This window comes from Mesoplodon densirostris, chromosome 1 (assembly GCF_025265405.1).
Source record: "Mesoplodon densirostris isolate mMesDen1 chromosome 1, mMesDen1 primary haplotype, whole genome shotgun sequence".
Lineage (NCBI taxonomy): Eukaryota > Metazoa > Chordata > Mammalia > Artiodactyla > Ziphiidae > Mesoplodon > Mesoplodon densirostris.
The window spans coordinates 155,499,679-155,518,273 of NC_082661.1; the positions used below are offsets into that span (position 1 = coordinate 155,499,679).

At 39.2% G+C, this 18,595-nt stretch overlaps 1 protein-coding gene across 2 annotated transcripts in view; it reads left to right on the top strand.

Moving 5' to 3' along the window:
• SMIM14 (small integral membrane protein 14) overlaps positions 1-18,595 on the top strand; it is a 69,958-nt gene that overhangs the window by 14,366 nt on the left and 36,997 nt on the right. Inside the window, exons 2-3 of one of the 2 annotated variants that reach the window (XM_060110913.1) lie at positions 13,175-13,225; positions 13,784-13,893. In XM_060110913.1, coding sequence (XP_059966896.1) covers positions 13,819-13,893 — 75 coding nt within the window. In that variant the 5' untranslated portion in view covers positions 13,175-13,225; positions 13,784-13,818. The remainder of the gene's footprint in view (positions 1-13,174; positions 13,226-13,783; positions 13,894-18,595) is intronic. The other variant, XM_060110902.1, reaches the window with a different exon arrangement.

Below are 18,595 nucleotides of genomic sequence, written 5' to 3' on the forward strand. Positions count from 1 at the left end.
TTAGTATTTATTTTGGATAGAATCTTTTGTTTACATGTGTATGTAAATTTTTACATATATGTACAAATTTATGTACCCATGTGTAAATATGTGATTTGATTTAAAAAGTAAAATATAGTATAGAAAATTAGGAAAACAAGAAGAAAAAAATCTGATAACCTTAACAGAACCAAGTATAATCAATTTAGTGTAGAATACTTCTTCCCTAGGTTTAAATTCTAGACACATAGTAATTTTACATACTTTTTTTCCCGTAACTACAAGAATTTCACGTTGAGCATACTGGGTTTCTGACTCATTTCTTATGAAGGATATGAATTTCTTAGTTATATTGCTCTTGGAAGCTGGAGCAGGGAACCCTTATTGAAGACAAGAGGAAATGAGAGGTTGGCAAGAGTAGGGAGGTTAAATAAGGGTACATATTTTTATAATTCAACCTTGAGAAAAATAAAGGAAAAATCAAGCTGCAGTATTTCTGGGTTCTTAGAACTGATTGCTCTTTTTTTGATTTTTTTTTTTTTTAGGGAGGATTGGATCTGAGCTGTGTAGAGGATAAGCTGACATTTTATTGTTTTGAATGTGTGGAAAAACAGAAATGCCTAATACACAGTACTCTGCCTCTAATCAAAATTAATTTATAAATTTCTTGGTAGAATTTCTTTGAGGGCGATCCCCTAAAGTTTCTGGAGAACAATGAATGTTTGTGGAATTAATAGTACATTACCCAGGACTTGGCTGTCCAGTGGTTAAGACTCCACACTTCCACTGCAGAGGGCGCAGGTTCGATCCCTGGTCGGGGAACTATGATCCTGCATCCCATGCGGCATGACTAAAACAAAAACCAAAAAAACAAAAATAGTACATTACCCCGTATTACTAACTTAAGTAAAATGTCAGTGCTGATTTTTTTTTTTTTTGGCGTGCTGTGCTGCATGTGGGATCTTAGTTCCCCAAACTGGTGCCCCCTGCATTGGAAGCGCAGACTCTTAACCACTGGACCACCAGGGAAGTCCTAATCTATTTCTTTTTATCATTTATAAGGACTTTCCTAGGATCACCTGGAAGTAGTGGTAGTCTGCTTTGTCTCCTCTGTTTTGTAGGTTTTCCTTGTTTTTTTTTGTTGCTGTTGTTTTGTTTTTTTAATGTCCTTGACAGTTTTGAGGAGTATTGGTTAGATATTTTGTAGAATTCCCCTCAATTTGGGTTTGATTTTTCTCATGATGAGATTTGGTATTATGGTTTTGGGGAAGAATACCACAGAGGTGAAATGTGACATGTCAAAGGGTATGTGATATCAACATGATGTTTACCTTGATCTTTTGGTTAAGATAGGGTTTGCTAGGGCTTCCCTGGTGGCACAGTGGTTGAGAGTCCGCCTGCCAATGCAGGGGACACGGGTTCGTGCCCCGGTCCGGGAAGATCCCACATGCTGCGGAGCGGCTGAGCCCATGAGCCATGGCCGCTGAGCCTGTGCGCCCGGAGCCTGTTGCTCCACAGCGGGAGAGGCCACAGCAGTGAGAGGCCTGCGTACCGCAAAAAAAAAAAAAAAAAAAAAAAAAAAGATAGGGTTTGCTAGGTTTCTCTACTGTAAAGTTACCTTCTCCTTATGAATTCTATTCTTTAGAAGTGAATCACTAAGTCTAGTCCACGTTCAAGGGTGAGTGAGGGTTAAGCTTCACCTCCTAGAGGGTGATAAATCTACTAATATTCAGTGGAATTCTATAAGGAAGGTTTGTCCCTTTCCCTCCTTCTACTTTCCCTTCCCTCTGTGAGGGTATTTTAAAGCAAACCACAGAAAACACACATCATTAATAAGAACGTTTTTATAGTTCTTGATACATATTACCAAATCCCTGAAGGGTTGTAGGTGTAACTGTAGGACTAGCAATGTGTGACTGAATTTTCATGGTACTTTTTTGGTGTTTTTCTTTTAGGTGAAAGCTTACATTTTTTTTTAGAAGTGAATTTTTTTTTAAATTTCGTTTTTGGCTGCTCTGGGTCTTCACTGCGGCACACAGGCTCTTTGTTGTGGCGAGCAGGCTTCTCTAGTTGCAGCACGCAGGCTCTGGAGTACACGGGCATAGTAGTTGTGGCTCGTGGGCTTAGTTGCGGTATGGGATCTTAGTTCCCTGACCAGGGATCGTGGACCCCTTGCATGGGGAGCATGGAATCTTAACCACTGGACTGGACCACCAGGGAAGTCCCCAAAGTTTACATTTTAATTTGCATTTATTTGATTTACTTAGGGTGACCTTTTAAAATGTTTGTTAATTAGCTGTAGCACCTCTTTTGGGAATTATCTTTTCCGTTGGTCTTTACCTATTTTAAATATTTTTTAGAGACTTTCTTGGCTATTTAACTCTTTTGTCTCTTAGACTTAAGAGATTTATTTACCATTTTGCTTACTGGCCCTTCATTTTTTTTTTTTTTTTTTTGCGGTACGCGGGCCTCTCACTGTTGTGGCCTCTCCCGTTGCGGAGCACAGGCTCCGGACGCGCAGGCTCACCAGCCATGGCCCACGGGCCCAGCCGCTCCACGGCATGTGGGATCCCCCCGGACCAGGGCACGAACCCATGTCCCCTGCATCGGCAGGTGGACTCCCAACCACTGCACCACCAGGGAAGCCCTGGCCGTTCATTTTTAATCATCTTCAGGGTTTTGTCTTTTATTCAGATCTCATGACCACATCATTCATAGTCCTGTTGTATTCTTTAAAATTTTTTTCCTCCTTCTGTTACATTTACCTACGTATATGATAAGGAAATTTGCTAGCTGTTGGTAAAGCAAGAAGTAAACAAGTAAGGCTATTTTAGGTAAAAGTCATGTAATGGTAGTTCCATTCCAAATTAATGTGAGAACTATTGTGGGTTAATCTAGCATAATCTAGCAATAATCTAGGATTATTTGCTTTAAAAATTCATGACTGATTCTCCCAAGCATTTTATGTTAAAAGTACTTTTAAAATATTTACTATTTTGCAGTGTGTTACAAAAAACCCATTTCAGGGCTTCCCTGGTGCCACAGTGGTTGAGAGTCCGCCTGCCAATGCAGGGGACACGGGTTTGTGCCCCGGTCTGGGAAGATCCCACATGCTGCGGAGCGGCTGGGCCCGTGAGCCACGGCCGCTGAGCCTGCGCATCCGGAGCCTGTGCTCCGCAACGGAAGAGGCCACAACAGTGAGAGGCCCGCGTCCCGCAAAAAAAACAAAAACAAAAAAACCTTAGGGAGGGTGGGAGGGAGGGAGATGCATGAGGGAGGGGATGTGGGAACAGATGTATATATATGACTGATTCACTTTGTTATAAAGCAGAAACTAATAAAAAAAAAATGGAAAAAAAAAAAAAAAAAGAGATAAACAACAAAATTGATACGAGTTCCCTGTAAAGCACAGGGAACTATATTCAATACCCTGTAATAAACCATAATGGAAAAGAAAAAAAAAAAAAAAAACAATTGAAAATTACTTTTATAATCTTGAAACCTATGTTGACATTTTATTATATTTTGGGAATTTTTGTTACCCCTAGGTATTTGTAAAATACTTTCTTTTAAAAAAGCATAATTTAGTTTAAAAAAGAAACAGGAGATAACAGCTTCTTACAAAGATAGATCCCAAACCAAATATTTACTTCTGTAAGAGGAACCAAGATGAACTTGCACACACACATACAAATGTATTAATGCTTTCCCCCCTAAATCTTTAATGGCTGGAAGACTTGTTTTTAAACTTCATGTTAGTCCTTAACACCTATGGCAACAACAAATAGCTCTAAAATAAAAGCTGAAGTAAAAGTGTCCAAAAAAAAAAATATCCAGGGTTTATGTTTATCCTTCAGTTCTTCTAGCTTGTCCTTGGAAGAAGTTAGTAAGTTAAAGCATTAAAGAAAATGAAAATACTCTCCAATTAATATTTCACATTGTCATTGGATGTTATTTCCAATTGCTCTCTTGTGATTTTAGATCTATTATTCTGTGATTTGCAGTTCTGTTAACTTTTTATATAATAGTCTGATATTTAAGTAGAAAAATTTGTCAAAATAGACCCTTATAAATCTGGCTTTGGAGCCATCTAGAAGAAAGGGAAGCAAATAATGTATAACAAGTTCTCAATCTTACTATGACATGATGGACTAATACTCAATAATATAAAGAGCTTCTAAAATCAACTAGATAAAAAGAGTTTGAAAAAGAAGAAATATAGATGCCAATAAACTTGAAAAGATGTGCAGCCTCATTAGATAGAAAATAAAAGCAATGAGGCATATTCTGGGGGTCTGACATTCTGGCAAAAAAATTTTTTTAAGTTATAACCATATATTGTACTATTAGTGATAGTAATAATGTATGTAATTACTATGCTATGCAATTAGTGATATGTACTATGTGCTATTGATAGAAATAAAATTGGTGAAGGCTTTTTGTGAATGCCCTTAGACCTAGAGATTTCATTTTTTTGTACTTAGTCCTACAAAAATATGGGCATAAAGATGTTTGTTGCAACATTATGTTAACAAAAATATTGGAAAGGCCCTAAGTTATCTCTACTAAAGGAATGCTAAAATTGTATGTTTGTGTTTTGGAGTATTATGTAACCATTAAAAAGAATGAAGTCGGGCTTCCCTGGTGGCGCAGTGGTTGAGAGTCCGCCTGCCGATGCAGGGGATACGAGTTCGTGCCCCGGTCTGGGAAGATCCCACATGCCGCGGAGCGGCTGGGCCCGTGAGCCATGGCCGCTGGGCCTGTGCGTCCGGAGCCTGTGCTCCGCAATGGGGGAGGCCACAACAGTGAGAGGCCCGCGTACAGCAAAAAAAAAAAAAAAAAGAATGAAGTCGAGCTTTATATATTGGAAGGTCTCCAAGACTTTTTATGTTATAAAAAAGCAAGTTGCGGAACATGTATAGTATGATTTCATAAAACCTACCAAAATGATGGGTATAAATACATATAAAAAGACCTGAAAGTATTCACACCTGGCTGTTAACTGTGGTACCTCTTGGGAAAGGGAGTAGAATTAGGGAGAGAGGAATGGGAAGGTTGGCATTCGTCATTTTACTCTCTGTGCTTCTAGGGATACCACTGGTACTAAATATATAACACTGGTAATGTTGCTGTTTTACAAATATTTGCTACTAAGAGTATTTGGCCTAATCAAGAACCACTTTTTTTTTTTTTTTTTTTTGCGGTACACGGGCCTCTCACCGCAGTGGCTTCTCCCGTTGCGGAGCACAGGCTCCGGACGCACAGGCTCAGTGGCCATGGCTCAGGGCCCAGCCACTCCACGGCATGTGGGATCCTCCCGGACCGCGGCACGAACCCGTGTCCCCTGCATCGGCAGGCGGACTCTCAACCACTGCGCCACCAGGGAAGCCCAAGAACCACTTTTGAGAAGTTTATTTCCCAAGGAATCAATCCTGTATATAATAAGCATGCAGTTCCATGGCATAATCCTAGAAAACACAGTAGTAGAACTACAGTATCTACTTTTCCACCTTTTCCAAAGTTATAAATAGGCAGTTAAGTTTGACTCCCCAAAGATGAAATAAGGTAGGTTAAACCCACCCAGCATGAGCTGGAGAGTTTAAGGTTCTACTGGCAGATAAGAAATTGGTTAACAGCACTGGAAAATTCCTTCAGCACATACAGAAACAGGATGACTCAACTGACTTATTACAGCTGAACTCTACCAGGGAAAGTTTGTTAGTTGTAGTTGAAGGAAGAAATGACCTGGATCTGAGGGATATGGGGAATTAATTGCATTTGCCCTCCCAAGATACAGAGTGGATTATTTTACTGCTTTCCTGTGCTAAGACTTGTTCAGGAGTGGATGGTTTGAGAGCTTTATATGTATTTTGTCCTTTATGCTGCATAGAAAGTCATCTGTAAACTGTTGCTTACTCTACCCCCAGAGTCAGATTGCTATCACAAATATTCATTATACTGGGAAAATACTGATAAGTTAAATACTTATTATGGAAAATCTTAAAACAGTAAAAAGTAGAAATGTATAAAAGCTCTCTGGTACCTATCACTCAACTTCAATAATTATCAACTCATGGCCAGTTTTATTTCTTCTATGCCCGTATTTACTGTCCTCTCTCCTCTCCAGGATTATTTTGAACTTTTTCAGTGCACTATTCTTATTTTTATGACTTAGGCCTTTTGTGACCAATTAGAGTAAAGCTGGTTGTCTTCAAGGGTCAGACCCATGTCTTTGACATTATTTAGCATTGTTCTCACATTAGAGATATATACTGAGGAGGTGAATAACTCCTCTGAAACATGAAAAGCAAAAGCATTATTTTAAGTTACTTTCTATCAAAAGCCTCTTCTAGGCTGATTTACCAGAATTCCGACTCAGTAACCCAGTTTTGTCTTACTCAGGATAGAGCAGCTTCTTAATGTCTTTGGACACCAAGGGATTTAAATGTGGGGTGGGATTGGGTGAGTTTTTTGCTCTAGTGCTTAGCTGGTGGTGTGCATTGACACTTGCTCTGAGGTCCTAGCCAAAAGAGGACTTTCCATTCTGTTTTTTTAAAAAGTAATTTTAAAGTGGAAACTATTAACTGAAAACTGTATAGTACTTAAAACAGCTCAAGTTTACACGCATAAAGTTCCACAGAAACATAGCACTATTGAGCAATGTCCTGTTTATAAATGCGTTTTCTCATTTTACTGGAGGCTAATTAAGACCAACAGATACTTTAAATTCTAGCTGATATACATGTTCCTGGCATATATAGATAGAAAATAAACATTGTCCAAAATTCAAAAATATTTATTCATTGCTATGGCTTAAGCAATGAGGGAGGTGTTTAGAGACAGAGTGATGACTAAAATAGGTTCCTGCCTCCAAGCTGTTTTTTTTTGGGGGGGGCGGTGATAGTAGTAGAATCTAATTTTGTAAGTCAGATGGATTAAAAAGACTTAAAATAGCTGTTTTACAATTTTTATGGGTGATAAAAACAAGTCTCCCTTTATAAAAGTCATTTTGCTAGTACTTTGCATTTCTGTGTCCAGGGGCTATAGAACTGGATAGACATTGGGCATTTTAGTACTTGAATTTTATTTTTTAAAAAATTAGGTCTGGGGGCCTCCCTGGTGGCGCAGTGGTTGAGAGTCCGCCTGCCGATGCAGGGGATACGGGTTCGTGCCCCGATCTGGGAGGATCCCATATGCCGCGGAGCGGCTGGGCCCGTGAGCCATGGCCGCTGGGCCTGCGCATCCGGAGCCTGTGCTCCGCAACGGGAGAGGCCACGACAGTGAGAGGCCAGCATACCGCAAAAAGAAAAAAAAAAAAAAAAAAATTAGGTCTGGGCTTCCCTGGTGGCACAGTGGTTGAGAGTCCGCCTGCCGATGCAGGGGACACGGGTTTGTGCCCCGGTCCGGGAGGATCCCACATGCCGCGGAGTGGCTGGGCCCGTGAGCCATGGCCACTGAGCCTGCGCGTCCGGAGCCTGTGCTCCGCAACGGGAGAGGCCACAGCAGTGAGAGGCCCGCGTAACGAAAAAAAAAAAAAAATTAGGTCTGTATCTTTTAATTTCAACCAACATTTTATTGGCCTGGCAAGGCATTGAGAGGGAGGAAGGACCAGTATTTGTAAGTGGACACTTGCATATGTCCACACCCAGCACAGTCTGAGCCCTTGTTTCCTTATGGACAGTTTGAAAAAACAATTGAGAAAGACTTTCAGGGGTGAACTTTATCTACATATAAGGGTAGATTATATATTTTTTCAGGGTTTTCTGTGTTGGATATGTACAGTCAGTTGTCTAATATGAAGGCTTATCATTTTAAAAAAGTGTGGACGCAGAGTGGCCTCAGACAAAACCGTGAAGTAGTCAGAGTTTGTGTTTGGTATTTCCTACCTTCTGGAGAGTAAAACTCTCCAGCTTAGGTTGCCTGCAGCTCCACTTCCTTCCCCTTCCAATCCCACCTGCCCTTAGCTCAGGCAAGAAGATATTAGATGGGAAGTAGGATTTCCCTGACTGTTCTGCAACTAGATTTCACCTCAGTGCATCTTGGATTTTTCCCCAAATCATCACATAGAAATTTGACTCATTCTTTTCAACAGCTGTATAGGATTTCAGGTACTCGTACTATTATTTATTTAATTAGAGCTACATAAATAAACACTTAGAATTATCATGTTTTGCTCTTATAAAAAGTGTTGCAGTGACCGTTCTTATACAAAAATTTTGCATGCTTATTTGGATATGGATATCTAAGTTATCTACATAAATTTTCCAATTTTCTGGTAAAAGTGATGTTTAGATTTGCACTTCTTCCATTTTGTATTTGCTTATTGGTTCTGTTTTCCTGTGAACATGCTCTTTGCTCCTTTTTTTCTGTTAGATTGCCATTTTCGTATTGATTTTTCAGTTATCTGTAAATTAAGGAAATTAACCCTGATATGTGTTGAAGTTTTGTTTTTTTTTTTAAGTTCTTTGTCTTTTTATTTTACAGTATATATTTTTTTTTTTTTTTTTTTTTTTTTTTTTTTTTTTTGCGGTACGCGGGCCTCTCACTGTTGCGGCCTCTCCCGTTGCGGAGCACAGGCTCCAGACGCGCAGGCTCAGCAGCCATGGCTCACGGGCACAGCCGCTCCACGGCATGTGGGATCTTTCCAGACCGGGGAACGAACCCGTGTCCCCTGCATCGGCAGGCGGACTCTTGACCACTGCGCCACCAGGGAAGCCCTACAGTATATTTTTGGCTTATAGAAACTGGATATCATTTTTGGCTGTCAGAATGATTGATCCTTTATAGGTTCTTGGATTTATGTTCTTCTACATGTATCCCAGTGGCCTTCATGTAGTTATACATTTGTGACTTTTTAAATTAAATTTTTTCCATATTTTAAAAGTTTTAATGTATAAGTACATAGTCATTATAAGAAATGTTTAAAAATTGACAAAATGAATGGCTGTCCCCCAAATTATATTCTCTCCCCCAGAGCTAACCACTCATTAAGTTTGATGTATTTTCTTCCAGTCCTTTTGTATGCATCACACTTTAATTTAAAAAAATAGACAGCTTTTCCACCATTTCTGAATAGTTCATGGTTTAAGATGGCACCTTTATCATATTCTAAATTCTGAATAGTCCATGGTTTAAAATAGCACCATTTTAGAAACACAGCTGAAGATTTTGGCTCTGATTTTTACTAAGAAATATCAGACAGTAAACCAGGAAATTTTTCAGAGTGACAATATGTATAAAATCAAACCTTTGGATATGTAATCTCTCACAGAAAACTATATTTCAGATTATTACACCTGTGCCATATGTACAACACAGTAGTCCTTTGAAGTTCATGTTTTCTGGAATAAGTGACTTTAATTTTCTTGTCCATAAATAACAAATAAGTAATTCTTGCTTAAAAGATTCAAATAACAAAGGAACATATGATTCCATTTATATGAATTGTTTGTAATAGGCAAATTCATGGAGACAGAAAGCAGGTTAGTGGTTAACTAGGGCTGGGAGGAAGAGAGGGAAGTGAGGAGTGATTGCTAATGGGTATAGGTCTTGTTTTGGAGAGATGAAATGTTCTAAAATTGTGGTGATGGTTGCATAGTTCTGTGAATATACTAAATATTGAATAGTACACTTTAAGTGTCTGAACTGAATAGTATGTGATTTATCTCAAAGAAGTTGTTATAAAAAATAAATCTAAGTAAGACATATGTATATAGATATAACAATAGTAAATATTTGAAGAATAACTTTTATAAATATTCTAAAAATAAATAACTAAAATAAAACAGCACCTTTACACATTCTATATCCTGCTAAAATCATGGGGTCAGTTTGTCAGCATTCTTTTCTGATCCATTGCTCTAGTTGACTATTTCTGTGTGTGGCCTCATTTAAAAAAATCACTCATACATCTAGAATTTGTTTTGTTACAAGGAATGAGGGTAAGGAGTCAGCTTTCCCCAATACCATTTATGGAATAACTTGTCTTCCCCCCCAGTGATTTGATGTGCTGTCCTCAACCTATAAATTTCTATAATGGACGTCATCATCACTGACCTATAGAAGGAGCATTTTGACTAGGCTCCCTGTGTTGACTTCAGCTTCTTTACTGTCAGTTTTCCATAGTGCAACCAAGGTGATCTTTTTAAAACACACAGGCATTAAACCTTATGGACTTCACATTGATCTTTGGATGAAGCCCTAATCTTGAACATCACCTGGAAAGCTCTGTGTGGCCTGGCCCATTGACCTCTCTGGTCTCATTTCAGACCACTCTTATTGTCTGGATTGCTGTCTGAATTCCAGCATGTCACGGCTTTCTTTCAGTTCCTTCATCAGGTTATACTCTTACTCACTACAGGGTCTTGCACTGCTCTTTACTTTGTGTCTAGAATGCTTCCAGCCCTAGATCCCCATACCTTCCACTTCCACCTTACCCTATTGTATTCCAGTGCATCCTTCCACTTTCAACTCAGCATTAACTTCTTTAGTAAAATCTTCCTAACTCCCTAGATAAGTTTAGAACCTGTATATACTCTATAGGCACCTTTTATCTTTTTTTTTTTTAAGTAACAGCTTTATTGAGATATTCACATACCACACAGTGCACTGTTTAAAGTGTACAGTGGTTTTTAGTACATTCATGGAGTTGTGTGACCATCACCATAATCAATTTTAGAACATTTTCTTCACTCGAGAAGAAAGCCTGTACCAATTAGCAGTCACTCCCCATTTCTCCTCAAGCCCCTCAGTCCTGGACAACCACAATGATTTTTTTTTATTGTGATAAAACATACATAAGTTTCACCATTTTAACCATTTTTTAAAGTCTGTAATTTAGTGGCATTACATTCACAGCATTGTACAACTATCTCCACTATCTGTTTCTAAAACTTTTTTTTTTTTTTTTTTTTTGTGGTACACGGGCCTCTCACTGTTGTGGCCTCTCCCGTTGCGGAGCACAGGCTCCGGACGCGCAGGCTCAGCAGCCATGGCTCACGAGCCCAGCCGCTCCGTGGCATGTGGGATCCTCCCGGACCAGGGCACGAACCCGTGTCCCCTGCATCGGCAGGCGGACTCTCAACCACTGCACCACCAGGGAAGCCCTGTTTCTAAAACTTTATCACAACAAATCTTAAGTTATTACTTATTAAGCAATAACTCCTCATTCTGCTCTCCTCCAGGTCCTGGCAACCACAATTCTACTTTGTCTATATGAATTTGCCTATTCTAGATATTTCATATAAGTGGGATCGTATGAGTCCTTTTGTGTCTTACTTATTTCACTTAGCATAATGTTTTCAAGGCTCATCTGTGTATCAGGACTTCATTAATTTTTATGACTGAATAATATTGTATGTATATACTGCATTTTGTTTATCCATTACATCAGTTAATGGACATGTAAGTTGTTTCTACTTTTTGGCTGTTGTGAATAATGCTGTTATGAACACTTAGCATACAAGTATCTGTTTGAGTCCTTGTTTTCAAATCTTTGGAGATAAATACCTAGAAGTGGAATTGTTGGGTCATTGATCATTCTTATGCTTAACTTCAGGACCCATCAAACTGTTTTCCTGAAAGGCCATTTAGGAGGTTTCTAATTTCTCCACATTATTTATTTCCTTTTTTAAAATTAAAGTCACCCTAATAGGTGTGAAGTGATATCTCATTGTGTTTTGTTTTGTTTTAAATTATTTATTTATGGCTGTGTTGGGTCTTCGTTGGCTGTGCACGGCTTTCTCTAGTTGCCGCGAGTGGGGGCTACTACTGTTCGTTGCAGTGCGCGGGCTTATTGCAGTGGCTTCTCTTGTTGCAGAGCGTGGGCTCTAGGTGTGCGGGCTTCAGTAGTTGTGGTGCATGAGCTCAGTAGTTGGGGCTCGCGGGCTCTAGAGCACAGGCTCAGTAGTTGTGGCGCACAGGCTTAGTTGCTCCACAGCATGTGGGATCTTCCTGGAACAGGGCTTGAACCCGTGTGCCCTGCATTGGCAGGCGGATTCTTAACCACTGCGCCACCAGGGAAACCCTGCATTGTGTCTTCGTTGCTGCACGTGGGCTCTCTAGTTTTGACGAGCATGGGCTACTCTTCGATGTGGTGCGCAGGCTTCTTATTGCGGTGGCTTCTTGTTGTGGATCACGGGCTCTAGGTGCGCGGGCTTCAGTAGTTGTGTTACACAGGCTCAGTAGTTGTGGCTCGCAGGCTCTAGAGCACAGGCTCAGTAGTTGTAGCACACGGGCTTACTTGCTCCATGGTATGTGGGATCTTCTTGGACCAGGGCTCGAACCTGTGTCCCCTGCATTGGCAGGCGGATTCTCAACCACTTCACCACCAGGGAAGCCCCCTTTGTCCATTTTTAAATTGACTTGCTTTTGTTATTGAGTTAGAGGTGTTCTTTATGTAGTCTAGACATTAAGTCATTGTCAGATATACGATTTGCAAATATTTTCTCTCATTCTGTGTGTTGTTTTTTTCCAGTCTTTTGGTTCATTTATCTTTTATAACATTTACAAGTTTGCATTTATAATTTTTAAAATATTTAGATTAATATCTGTCTCCACTATTAGAATGTGAACACCCTTAGGGTAAGGACTGTATCAGTTTTTGCTCACTTTTATATTGCTAATGCCTAGCACAGGTGCTAAATATTTTTTGAATGAATGAAGGTATTTTAAGTTAATTTACGAGTTCCATTGATTGCCTATTCCATCTTAAATATCTATAGTACTCCATCTTGTTACTCTTATTTTTCAAAATCTTCCCAGCTATTTCCTGGCTTTTATCATGTTCATTCATGTAAATTCATGCCCCTCCTGCCCCCCACATTGGTATCATTTTAGATAACTCATTTTTTTCTTTCAGAGGGCTTTCTTGGTAGGATAAAGGCTGCGAAGTTGCCATAGTCAGCTTAGGCTGTTATAGTCAAATAGCACAGACTGAGTGGCCTAAACCAGCGATCCCCAACCTTTTTGCACCAGGGACCAATTTCACGGAAGATAATTTTTCCACGGGGGGTGGGGAGGGATGGTTCAGGTGGTAATGTGAGCCATGGGGAGCGGCAGATGAAGCTTAGCTCACTCACCCATCACTCACCTCCTGCCATGCGGCCTGGTTCCTAACAGGGCGTGGACCAATAGCCGTCTGCAGCCCGGGGGTTGGGGACCTCTGGCTTAAACAACAAACATTTATTTCTTACAGTTCTGGATTCTGGGAGGCCCGTGATCAGGGTGCCGGCAGATTCGGTGTCTGGTGAGGAATCTCTTCCTACTTTGTAGATGGATGCCTTCTTGCTGTATCTTCACATGTTGAAGAGAGAGAGATATCAGTCTCTTCTTTAAGGGCACTAATCACATTTATAAGGGCTCCACTCTCATGACCTCACTACCTCCCAAAGGCCCTACCTCCAAATACCATCCCCTTGGGGATTAAGGCTTCAACATACGAATTTTAGTGGGGACACATTCAGTCCATAGCAGTACTGGGGCTAACAAAGTTAAAGGATTTGGTAATTAAGCAGAGTAGGGCTCTAGTATCATCAGCTTCACAGATGGGGCCAGTATAGCGTATCTGAAGACATTTGCATTTACAGGAAATCAGTCTGATGGTAAAGTGGTAGCCAATCATTTGTATAGATTCATAATTCATATAAGATTAGCAATAAATTCATAGATATAAGTCATTAATAAATATGAACTGTACTTAGTTTAAGAAAACTATTATGAATTTATACATACGTGAATTCTTCATAGTTCAAGAGAAAGAGTAATTCTGAATAGTAGTCTTATGATATTTTTTCCTTCCTCCTAGATTTAAACAGTCAAGTTAAATCAAGCTGGGTAATCATGGCAGAAGGTGGATTCGATCCCTGTGAATGTGTTTGCTCTCATGAACATGCGATGAGAAGGCTGATCAATCTGGTGAGATGAACAGGACAGTCCTATTCAGAACTGAACTGTACCGCTCTGTCTTGTTTTTGGGAGCATGTTGTTTATTGGAAGATTTTCATCTGATGGGCACTAAAAATTATTTCATAATTGAAATTCCACAGTGGTTTAAGTCATAATGGTTAAAATGCTTGCCAGCAGTTCTTTTATTAGAGATAAAAACAGATTGCTGTCTTTATTTATGGTAGATTTTTGTTGGCGAAATTCACCATCATGGGTGGGAAACACACATTTGTGTAGAGGCTTTTCTGTTCTGTATTTTATTTTTTGACCATACCATGTGGCACGTGGGATCTTAGTTCCCTGACCAGGGATCGAACTGACGCTCCCTGCGTTGAAGCGCGGAGTCTTAACCACTGGACCGCCAGGGAAGTCCTCTGTTCTGTATTAATACATATAATTTTTGCCTATACGGAACTTGTTTACCTGATAAACTGCTATGAAGTCACACTTCCTCTTATGATATAGTTCAAATCCTACTCCAACAAATGGCATGACAATAAAAATCTCTATATAGTTTATTTCCAGATCCAAATCAATTATTTGGCAGAGGCAGATTTCTGAACAACAGGCTTTGAGTGTAGTGAGATTTCAACTGTAGGTTTTTATAGACTTTTAAAGCTTAAATACAGGGCTGTTTATGTACTATACTTTATACTTTTTATATACAAAGGAAAAATTTGACCATTGTTAACAATAAAGTACAATTGACCCTTGAACAGCATAGGTTTGAACTCTGAGGGTCCACTTACATGTGGATTTTTTTTCAATAGTAAATACTGCAGTATTACACCGTCCGCAGTTGGTTGAATCCAAGGATGTAGAACTGCATATTTGGAGGAATTGTGTATACTGAGGGCTGACTATAAGTTACATGCGGATTTTCAACTGTATGGCGGGTTAGTGTCCCTAACCCCTTTGTTGTTCAAGAGCCAACTGTATATTATTATTATGTTATACATTATAACAACATTTTGCTGTTTTAAAATACTCTTGTACCGGGGTATATTATTATAGGCCAGTTAATAAAGGCAGGTACAAACATTTGCTGGAATACTTGAATAAGCAAGTTTTCTGCTCACTCATTGTCTATGTACAGTGATTAGAAGTACATTGATTGTGAATGATGTTCCTTTGAGAATTAGCATATACTAGGACTTACGATCCTTAAGAATGCCTTAGAGGGATAGAAATAAACTAAGAACTTATAAATTAAATCAGACTCTTGTGAATATAGAAATAAAATGGCAATGTCATATCTCTGGTAATTGATGTAAAAATAGATTAATCTGAGAAGAGTTTAAAAAATATTTTCTCCTGTTTATTTATGAAGTTTGAGCTGATAGTTTTTAATGTCTTAATTCAATCAAACATAAAGCAAATTTTTTTCAAATTACTCTGATATTAGGAACAAAAAATAGACTTGTAATTTAATTGTGGTAAAATTTCCCAGTAGATTAGTGTTAAGGGCTACTACCTCTTTTTATTTCTTAGTATAGTGTTTTTTATTTTATTTTATTTTTTTGCGGTACGCGGGCCTCTCATGGCTGTGGCCTCTCCTGTTGCGGAAAACAGGCTCCGGATGCACAGGCTCAGCAGCCATGGCTCACGGGCCCAGCCGCTCCGCGGTATGTGGGATCTTCCCAGACCGGGACACGAACCTGTGTCCCCTGCGTTGGTAGGCGGACTCTCAACCACTGCGCCACCAGGGAAGCCCGGTATTTTTTATTTTTAACATGCTTTATTCTATTAGATCTGCTGCTTTTTAAGAGATGACTAAAACTAAGCCCTACTTTTTTAGGATTCCCTGTACACTTTACTTTAGTAGATTGTCAAGGAAGCCATGTTTAGCTTTTTTTTTTCTTTTTTTAATGGGCACATTAATTCATGCTTGATGGGACGTTACTTATAGCATTCTTGGTTTGAAATACTTCGTAATTATGTGAAAATAGATTTCAGATTTTTACAGATCTTTTAAAAGTCCACATTTTTTAGTGTATGATGGATATTTTCACACAATATAAATTACTGATGGATGATCCCCTTATGTATAACATGCTGATAGCAGTATTGAAGATTCCAGAGGGAGGAGAAACTCATTTGATTCATTAAGGAAACTTGCTGGCAAGGTTTGATAGATGTTTGTTTGAACTGAATTGTGCTTTTTAATTTTTATTTCATGTGTATTTCTTCTTCTTTTATTTAAATTCAGAATCAAGCAGCATTTTTGGATCATATCTACTTTGTTGATGTTTAAGTGCTTTCTAAACATTTTCCCTAGGAAGTATCATTAGAAATATGGTCTCTAGGGCTTCCCTGGTGGCGCAGTGGTTGAGAGTCCGCCTGCCGATGCAGGGGACACGGGTTCGTGCCCCGGTCTGGGAAGATCCCACATGCCGCGGAGCGGCTGGGCCCGTGAGCCATGGCCGCTGAGCCTGCGCGTCCGGAGCCTGTGCTCCGCAACGGGAGAGGCCACAACAGCGAGAGGCCTGCATACCGCAAAAAAAAAAAAAAAGAAAGAAATATGGTCTCTAAATTCAGAAATTCAAAGATTTATGAATAATACTATTTATTGTAGCATTATTTATAGTAATAAAAAGTTATAAGCAACCTTAATGTTGACTAGTAGGACAATGGTTATATCATGGAAATTCATATGGTAAAATCTTGTTTAAAATGGTTGTCTTTGAAAAATATTTTAAAACAAGAGAGAAATGTGTGTTATATGAAATGAAAAAAAAAAGATGTACCAATGGTGTTTAATAGATCTTGGGCCTCCCTGGTGGCGCAAGTGGTTGAGAGTCCGCCTGCCGATGCAGGGGATACGGGTTCATGCCCCGGTCTGGGAGGATCCCATGTGCCGCGGAGCGGCTGGGCCCGTGAGCCATGGCCGCTGAGCCTGCGCGTCCGGAGCCTGCGCGTCCGGAGCCTGTGCTCCGCGACGGGGGAGGCCACAACAGTGAGAGGCCCGCATACCGCAAAAAAAATAAAAAAAATAAAAAAAAAATAGATCTTGCATTTGTGTACATATACACATACACCCACACACCCACCCATTTCATATACATGTGTGCATAGGAAGAAAGACTAGAAGAGAATACACTGAAATGTTAAAAGTGGTTATCTCTGGATTCTGGAATATGGGCTGAGACTTCTCTTTTATACTTTCTTGTATTTTCTGTGATAATAAATCTTATAATCAGAAAAAAGTTATCTAACAAAAACTATCAATATTTTCATTTAAACGTCGTTGTATTCTTTTGTAATATATCAATACTAGACTTTTCTACCTCTCATGCATCCATTGTCTTCCACTCATACTTTATAGGACCCTTTTTTCCCAGTATCTGTTATCTTATTACCCTGTGGAACTCTTAACTCTACAGCCTATATTTTATTTTATTTTATTTTATTTATTTATTTAGTTATTTGTATAAATTTATTTATTTTTGGCTGCGTCGGGTCTTTGTTGCTGCGCGCGGGCTTTCTCTAGTTGCAGTGAGCGGGGGCTACTCTTCATTGTGGTGCGCGGGCTTCTCATTACGGTGGCTTCTCTAGTTGTGGAGCACGGGCTCTAGGTGCATGGACTTCAGTAGTTGTAGCACGCAGGCTCAGTAGTTGTGGTGCACGGACTCTAGAGCACGGGCTCAGTAGTTGTGGCACAGGGGCTTAGTTGCTCCGCGGCATGTGGGATCTTCCTGGACCAGGGCTCGAACCCGTGTCCCGTGCATTGGCAGGCAGATTCTTAACCAGTGCACCACCAGGGAAGCCCCAGCCTATGTTTTTTTTTGTTTGTTTGTTTTTTTAAAGTAAATTAAAATTTCATTTGCATAGTTTTCATTCTAAATTAAACTGATGAATAACACATTCTTGGAATCTTCAAAGTGGACTTCAAATTAAATAATTTTTCATATTAACAGCCTATGTTTTAAAAGCAATTTATCTGAGGGTATAATTTTTCTATATTAGTTATAACTACCAGAATTTAGGTGTCTGCATGCTTAGGAAGCTCATAGATACAATAATACTGTGTTATAGTATGATAACAGTGCAGAGATTTATTCTCATTTTTTTAAAAAATGGACATCTAATTCATCTTTGTAATAGCATACCATCTCATTAATTTCAAGTTCTAATTTGGAATTTTTAAAATTTTTGACCTTATGTAATAAAATTGGATTTTCTTGTATATGATGGATATTTTCACACAACATAAATTACTGGTGGATGATCCCCTTATGTATAACATGCTGATAGCAGTATTGAAGATTCCAGAGGGAAGAGAAACTCATTTGGGGAAACTTGAGGATTTTAATGATTTTTTTTATGGTTAGCTCATTAGTTGTATGTTGGGTTGCAGTTTTTGTTTTGCCTATTCTGTGGAAGTAGATGGGCTTTGCCAAGGGATATATTCAGCTTAGAAGCAGTGAAGATTTTACCATTAGTTCCTTTTCATTTTAATAAAGTTCTGTTCATTCACAATTTAAAACTAATTTATTTTCCTGATTTAGTAATCATTTCAGTTAAGGTTCTTCACTGTAAGTAATAGAAGTTTTAGATGATTTAAGCAGAAAAGGACATATTAAAAAAATACTATGTGGCTCACACTGGATAACCTGGCATGGAAAATGAATAGGATCAAAGGGAATGTAAATGCCAAAACGAGCCCATGCTC